Below are 8,196 nucleotides of genomic sequence, written 5' to 3'. Positions count from 1 at the left end.
TCGCTACGATTTTCGACTGCGATTCTCCGCAAGGGTCGATATCCGGATTTACTCATGAAAAGGCTCCGTCGCGGAAGCCATTGACTATGCAAAGGAATCAATGGGCTCATTCGTCGATGTACCGACCGAATGGGAGCTCTTTGTCGAGGGGATTAGGTTGATAAATATGTTGATTGAAAAATCTTCATCATTCAAGCTTGTGAGGAAGGATTGGATGCACGGAAGGCAAAGTCCCGGTGTCAGAGGCATCGCAGGGTCCGGCTCTCAGCAGACTTGCACCATCGACGCGTCCATCGATTTCTCGATCGGCACCGATCGCTCGGGAAGCGAACAGAAACTTTGAGGAATTGTCATCTGCGTTCCCAAGGAAGATGGAAATCGCTCACCTTCAGTAGCCGCCTCCGTAGTTTCGTCGACGGATGGAGATAAAATTTCGAACATTTTCCTACACATCCTTGACTTCGATTTCCCTCGGAATGGAAATGTTTCATTGTTGTCGACTTCGGGCCAGACAGCGGGGTACAGAACTCTAAAAACCGACCAACTTCAACTTGTCATCATAGTCTGCAGCTGCAGCGGCGGCGACGGCGCGGCGTCCATCGAAACGGGATTCTGTTGTTGACGCTCTTCACGTTGACGAAGAGTCGATCCATTCAAGAATTCCACACAAGAAAAATAAGAAGAGCGACAATAAGCTTCAGCACCACTGGCTTCAGGGGCATAGCATTCCTCGTGACAAGTTCCATGGATCTGAAAGACCACGTATCCTTCGCTTCGTAAGCTTTTCAGTTCGAGTTCGAAATGCTTCGGCTTTCGCAGCGAAGCACGCTCGGCATACCTTATCGTATATACGCGTACGTTATCGTATGCGTATCATTCTCGCAGCTCATAGTACGTCCGCATCATTATAATGCATTCCATAGTCGCCAGGTCATTTATCAAACCACAAAGAAGCAAAGGCCAGAAGACACGGCAGACGCCTCTCAGAATCATGATGATAACGGTGATAATTATGATGATTGTTGATCGACCGATTGATTTTATGCCTCGAAAGGTTAGAGCATCCGAGGAGGTCTACAGCAGCTTCTCGATCCGAGGGCAGGACTGAATGTGAGCGGAAAATGGCTACGATGAAGATGGAGCTGATAACAATGACATGAATCGGAAAGCTTCGTGAGCAATGTCACGGATTGAACGGGATGCGTATTTGAAGTTCGCGGTATTATTAGTAACACATTAGAATTCAATCGGCTCGCGCGTATGGTTGTGCGTGATGAAAGTGTACTTCGAGCGTTTGTCCCGAACGCTTTCCTTTCCTGCGTCATTTCGACGATTCCGTGTTGACAGCTCTTCGATGCCCTCTCCGACCCGATCCTAATGAGACTCATTCAGTCAGTACGCCTGTCCGTTAGACCAAAACTTCGCCCACATATTCGTCGGCTCTCATGACGGATTCTTGCATGGCTTGAAGTCGCTTGTTTTTCTCTTGCAATGACCACTTACGAACTAAGAATCGCTCACCTGACCTCCATGGCGACGAAGTCGGGCTAAACGATCCTTACGGTCGACCCGCAGGGACTCGATTTTATTCTCGTTAGAATATTTATTGAGCATTCGTTCCGCGGTTTCCACCGATTCGCTCGAGCGAGGTAAAGAGACAGTTCGTGCATCTTTCCGAATGCCAGCTGTCTCCACATTCCGTCAACTGGTCAGGCGGCGGCGCGCTCGCTAACTTTGACGCCGGCGCCGCCGCTGCAATGTCCGAATCGTGATGCGCAGCCGGTAATTGCGGTTATAGGCGATGTAAATAGTGAAGAGCTATCAGAAGATTTGGTGGTGAAGACCTTCTTTCTTCACTTGCGTTTTCTGTATCTATCTCCTCTGACAGGGACCTTCGGGATTCAACGGTTCCCAAGGTCGCTATGTCATCGTTCGGGCGCACATCATCGTCATTTATATAATTTTATGCCCAGAGTAATAATAGCTCTTCTGGAGACCTGCTGGTGGCGGGAGCTAGGCAGGCCGGCCGGCAGGTAGGCAGGCCGGCAGGAGGGAGTCGTCGTCTCCGTAGTGGTGGTAGTTGCGGTGCTCGTCGACGTCGACTACTCTTTCTTCGCCTCGATCATCTTGGCCGTCGCGTATTCCGGGTGGCAGTGTGTGGATAAATAGATGAATTATCATGCCGTTCACTTTTGCAGTCAAGTTTAACAAAGCGACGTTGAATCCCACTGGGCCGAGGTTCAAGGTCTGGGACCTCACACTGTATTCTCGATTCATGGAAGGGGAGGGGGTGTTTTGATACAAGACTTGCATCGGCTCAACCTTCATCGAAGCGCTTCGATATCACTCGGAGTCGTGCGACAGCGGCAGCATATGCCGTGGTGCCCATCACCATCGGCTACGCGCGCGCGCGGACCCTGACCATCACTGCACTCAAGACCATCATCTTCATTATCGTCATCATGATGGTTGAACATACATAAATATATCTTGAAATCATCTACAAACCAAAAGGCTGTCATTGTCGAACGCCGTTCACTGGGAACCCTACGGTATCATAATCATCAGGACGGCCGGAGGGATTACGATCGTCGTGATCTATGAATGTATGATATGTAGATTCGCGTGATCAGCACGAGCTCTCTCCGCCCAGAAAAGCTTATCCCCCGTTTCACGCAGTGTTTGTTGTCAACGGTGGCGTCCTTTATTCGAAGACGCATCCGAGGCAGGGCTAGCGGGGAATTTTATCAGAAGCTGCCTGATGCTTCAAAGCAACGGTAGGTTTTATCAATGAGGAAGACTCCGCTCGATCACCCGCGGAGCGGAGAGGAGTGCCCCTGTCTTGAATATTTCTGGCTCGGGATTTCCAGATGATTGCGCGTCTGATCAATGACTGTTACTACGTTCTTTACTACTACTACTACTACTACTACTACTAGAGGGGTCACGCCACGTAACGGTGGCAGAGCGTTATGATCGATCGGATTTCGTCCCACTGGGCGTTCGAAGATTTCGCCCACTTCACGGTTGTTTGAACAATCACCCGCGGAGACGGACGATCTTGAGACCCGAACGCGTGCTGGAATCGCGACCAGAGCTCGCTTGTATGGTCTGAGGTTCTCGGATGCGACTCGCGTTATGATGGGCCTGATTTCGCCGGCAGAAGTCGGAATATGCTGCACTGAACCATGCATCGAAATGTCTTGAGAAGCCTCGCCATCGATCTTGATGAACGCTTATCTATCAAATCTATCTGAAAATATTCGAGGAGGAAGGTCCAGCGTTCTCCACTCCGTTTCTCAGAGAGTCGGCGGGTCCTCTCCGGAAAAGCCTGCTCCCTTAGAGCCGTCGACGAGGATGGATTAAGAAATGAAACTTCGTCCGCGGGGGCTTGAACCTCAGAATCTCGAGCAGCGGTCCGGATCGAAATTATCAAGATTCCAAGGACTTCGCTCTCCAGGGCTTCGGAGAGAGGCGTTCAGCTCTTCCGTCTTCTCCAGCCCAGATAATCTTTTCCGCCGTGAATCCTCGAGGCGCCGCCTCTTTCCCGCGCTCGAGATTCATTGACGCAGCAGACTTTATAAGTGAGCTCGCGCATAACCGGTGCCACCGCGCAAAAAAGTTGAAGCCATAATCTCGGAGGGCAAGCGCAATCTCTACCGCAGATTACTCCATCCTCATGGAAATATCCTCGAGAGGGCTCCTGGATTGTGCGATTGGTCACTCGAACGTCGTCCCCCGATGGACTCTGGATTAAGAATCCTCGAAGAGAGCCCAGAACTATCCTCGCAACGAGCCCAGTGAATATCGTCAGTTGAAGATCCTGGTATCACCAACCGACGATATTCATATTCATAGTTCATAATTATTAGCCCGATACCTGCTTATATTCAATATGGTAACAGTAAATCCATGCCTGCACAAGCATGATGCTGATCTTCCCCTCCCGCGGGGGAGAACTTCCAGCTAACTCATCATCTCTCTGGTACGGAGGGTTCGCCATACGTCGAACACAAGGGTGATGCCGCGATCACAGCCATGATAAGCAAAGCGGATCCGACGACCATTCAACAAAGGAACGGTGCGCGTAGACAGGGAAACAGTTTTCACAACGCTGGTTTCGTTCTTGCTCGATTGGCGTTTTTTCGCGACGCTTTATCTCCCGCGTATTCGATTGCTGTCAGCCGACAGACCACCCTGAGGTTGCTCAATGTTTTGGATAACAAACGCTTTTCTTGTCGCGTCCCACAGACATCCAAATGTACACATGGAGCTTAATTAGAATGATGCGAACCTCGCAAGCGCGAGCTCCCGCCTTATAGGAACAGCGCGAAACGCCGCGCGAACGAGACGGGTGCGGCTTCCGCATAATGCGGCGTCACCAATCTCGCATCGAAGCCGGAGGCACATCATTGAGCTAGCGAGGGAATTTTCGACATCAAAGAACAATCAAGTTTCCCAGACTGCGGAGCATTCAATACTTTCGACTCGACGCGTTTTTTGGAGCTCCGCGGGCTGATTAATCAACAGCCGTCAAAAGGTCTTTATTCGGAATCTCGATTCATCCGCAAACAAGATGCTGATCTTCCGCGATTGAATGTCACAGAGGGAGCCTGTGCCCGGGACTACGGGACTTGTGGGTTGTGATTGATAATAATCACTTGAGTCGGAGCCGAGATATCGCCGATAGTGGAACGATAGGAAGAAAGTCCGTGTCGAATCCTAGCACCGTGTGCTGATTTCCAGCCCATCAGGGTTTCGATGCCCGTAATGAACAATGAGATTGGCGACATCGGGGAAACCCTTGGTCTACACCGACCGGCCGGTGGTGCCAGCTGCCGGCCCCGCCTGACAAGCTTCGAACTTTGGCGCGTTTTCGTAGTCTGTTGACGATGTGGAGAGAGCGTCGATTGAAAATGTTGTAAACAAACTTTCCGGTGTGCTGTCGAAGTGGTTGTTGTTGAGCTTCATCGTCATCTTTTTCGCTGCGGAAGAACGATGTTTTCCGTGCGCAGCTCGCGATAGTATCTCGAAACTGAAGGTGTCGCTAATCCAGAGATTCCCGTCTGATCGTGATTGATTACGGAAACATCTAACTACAAGCTTTGTCGACAACGGCATCGAGCTCGCCACGAAACGTGTAATACAAATGCTCACTGCTACGGAAGCCGATCATTCCCCACTGTCAGCATCATATATTGAGTAGTGAAGAAGTCAGAACGATAGAGCCAACAGAAAACAAACGTTGCCGGCACGATGCCAGGCTTCAAACCCGGGATCAAAATCAGTCTCAGCGCCAAGAAAGACGACGGCGCTGAGTCCAAAACGAAGCCGAAACCCACCGTGGCCGAAGTTTTCAATGATGACAGTGAATCAGAAGAAGAAATGCCAGCAGAAGCTCGCATTAGAATGAGGAATATCGGCAAAGACACTCCCACGTCGGCCGGACCCAATAGTTACGGGAAAACGAGTCGAGGCTTCACCGACCGACGAGCCGAGCTCGAGAAGAAACTCCGACTGCAACTTGAGGAAGCGGCAGCGGAAGCCGAGAAACGCAAACTCCAGGCGGAGGAGTCGGGTGATGCGGCGAAACGGCCTAGAAAGGCGGAAGACGCTGCGAAGATCTCCAAGATAAATGACGTTTTCACCGACACCGTCCAGGAAGATCCCGATAGCAGTTGATGTATATAGGGAAACGCTTCAAGATGATTTATTTTTGCCGTTACTGTCGGGCAACAGCAGCAACGACACTTGTAAAAGACGACGTATTCTTTGGACGTTGTTCGTATCCTTCTCTCCGTCTAGGGTATTGCATTGCGCAGCTTTTATGATTCTCGACTATGAAATTTCATCTTCCTCTGAAATCATGGAGCGAGTCTGGTAGAAAAAGTCGAGGGTCGATGGAACATGAACAAAGAGGAGCGAGTCGAGCGTGCCGGTCCTTCCCAGGCGGAGCGGATCGAGAGTTCAATTGGTCGGAGTCAAGAAAACCTGTATTATTGTTTAACGTACAATAAACGAACAATTATTATGCCGTGTAAATTGAGTGGAAAGCCCGCAATCATGATTTCCTTGTATGTTGCATGAGGTGGCTCATGATTTTCACCATCAACTCATTTGGTGCGAGGTTTACGCTGCGCAAACCAGGGCGGAATGAGTTCGGGGGTTTCCCAGGATTCCCGCGTCGGTCTCGAAAATCCTGGGCAGCCGAAATGCGCGTATTTGCTATTCTTCGACTGCATTTTTCTTCGATGAAAAATAGCGCCACGCAGCAGCGGGCGAGAGGATGCGTGCGCTGTAATCAATCTGACTTGGAAGGTGAAGCAGCGGGGAATTACTTTTCTTTCACTTGGAACGGGAGAAAACATAGGGATTCAATAATTCACCGAAAGAGGGAGACTTTTTTATGCAAAACCGATCACTCGCTCAGAAGAAGATCGTGACACATCACGGTTGCGATCGACGAGAGTCGACGCTGAGGCGGCAAGTGATTATTCTGGGATTGATGATAATTTACATCTGATCTCCTTCATTAGCCTTCATTGTAGCAATAGATGAATCGATCTGGATGCGGAATTTCCGAAAAGGAGCTTCGATGCCGCTAAAATGAGGAAGGTCGTGCCACCAAAGTCCGATGCAAAGCTCAGAGCCTATATTCTCTTTGTGCAAGTAAATTAGTATTTGATTAGATACCACTCAACACCTCTAATTCTGGAAGGCTCTTCGAGATGCTCACCGTAGCTGAAGGACTGAATGGGTGATCTTTTGATCATTCACGGATCATAGAGATATCTCGTGACTCGTAGACAAATATCCTCACCATATTCTTGAGGGACGTGCGTCGATGATCATTCCGATCATCGTCGTATACATTACTCCAAACGCCAACTTGCGAAGCCTCACCGCCAGTACCTTGCGGGCGAGTGGATGAAGTTCGTCATATGCGAGGCCTATTCAGATCGTAGCTTATCATTGAGACTGCTTCTTAACCTCGGAATCGCGAGCATAAGCTAGATGCAACGAGAACGGGGTTGCTCGCGCGGGGAAGGCCCCTCGATGCCTCTGACCGAGTGAAGAATGCTCCATCCTTCGGCTCATCTCCGTCTGTCCGTGGGGAAGTGTATTCTAGGAATGTAAGCTAAACTACCCCCTGATGATTGTCTAACGGTTCTCGATTTTCCAGCAGAAACCAGTCCGGATCCCTCGAATCAAAACAAGCCCTTCGTCCCATGCAAAGTTTGCGGAGACAAGGCCTCGGGCTATCACTACGGCGTCACCTCTTGCGAAGGATGCAAAGGATTCTTCCGGCGGAGTATCCAGAAGCAGATCGAGTACAGATGTTTGCGTGACGGGAAATGTCTCGTGATCCGGCTCAATCGTAATCGCTGCCAATACTGCAGATTCAAAAAGTGCCTCGCGGTCGGCATGTCCAGAGACTGTGAGTCCATGCCGAACGATTGTGCTCGGCCCATCAAATTTCAGGAAAGCTCTGACCACGAAGCATGGACGTGCATCTTACAGGAGCGTTCACTTCTCTCCTGAGTGTGTTGCATAATAACCGGTTCAGGAATCATCAGTTCAAAAGCTTCCCTCTATGTGAAATAGTTTGTCGTTTGCATGCATTGTAATGGAAGCCTCGATTGGTAATCCGGACTCGGACCTGGGTCCGAGTTCCAGCTCGTTTTTCGGCGATGAATTAAGCAAGGGTTTTCCAGCCGTCCGCTATGGACGAGTCCCGAAACGTTCACGGGAGCGCGCCGAGGAAGCCCATGTCTCATCATCGGACGACCAGGCAGCTGCTGCGCGAGAACTGGAAACGAAGCAATTGGCAATGTACGACATTATCCTGACCATCTCCCAAGCGCATCACGCACACTGTGGATTCACGGAGGAGAAAACGCGGGGTCTTATCAGGAAGCCTGCCCTACTGGTGAGTAAAACCACTGACTGACGAGGGCAGCAAGTCATGAATCAGGGACCGTGATTGAGCGGCATCGAGGTGAAAATGATTCTATAACGGCCATTCTCCATTTTCAGACTGCGAACGAGATCAAGCTCGACAGCGGATCGACTGCCGACAGTATGGAGATGGAACGATTGACCATGTGGCAACACTTCGCTGGTCTCGTCACTCCGTCCATTCAGGATATTGTAGAATTCGCGAAACGAATCCCGGGCTTCCTTGAATTCGCTCAG

The 8,196-nt window shown here is 50.2% G+C and overlaps 2 protein-coding genes across 2 annotated transcripts in view; both read left to right on the top strand.

Moving 5' to 3' along the window:
• Positions 1-4,958: 4,958 nt before the first annotated feature.
• Positions 4,959-5,989, top strand: LOC100906594 (PEST proteolytic signal-containing nuclear protein). Its single transcript, XM_003743228.2, has one exon. It carries the CDS (start codon positions 5,257-5,259, stop codon positions 5,680-5,682), a length of 426 nt encoding a protein of 141 aa, XP_003743276.1. The 5' UTR covers positions 4,959-5,256; the 3' UTR covers positions 5,683-5,989.
• A 1,088-nt stretch (positions 5,990-7,077) lies between these two features.
• LOC100906450 (ecdysone-induced protein 78C-like) overlaps positions 7,078-8,196 on the top strand; it is a 1,846-nt gene continuing 727 nt past the window's right edge. Inside the window, 4 exon segments of the mRNA XM_029111452.1 lie at positions 7,078-7,102; positions 7,184-7,438; positions 7,716-7,930; positions 8,050-8,196. The exon segment at positions 8,050-8,196 is cut by the window's right edge and continues 36 nt beyond it. Of these exon segments, the coding sequence (XP_028967285.1) occupies positions 7,078-7,102; positions 7,184-7,438; positions 7,716-7,930; positions 8,050-8,196 (642 nt within the window).

This window comes from Galendromus occidentalis, unplaced genomic scaffold, assembly GCF_000255335.2.
Source record: "Galendromus occidentalis unplaced genomic scaffold, Mocc_1.1 scf7180000077441, whole genome shotgun sequence".
NCBI lineage: Eukaryota > Metazoa > Arthropoda > Arachnida > Mesostigmata > Phytoseiidae > Galendromus > Galendromus occidentalis.
This window is presented reverse-complemented; position numbering and strand designations above follow the sequence as displayed.

Coding starts and splice junctions, on each gene's coding strand:
- LOC100906594 (XM_003743228.2), top strand. CDS start 5,257: ATGCCAGGCTTCAAACCCGGGATCAAAATCAGTCTCAGCGCCAAGAAA.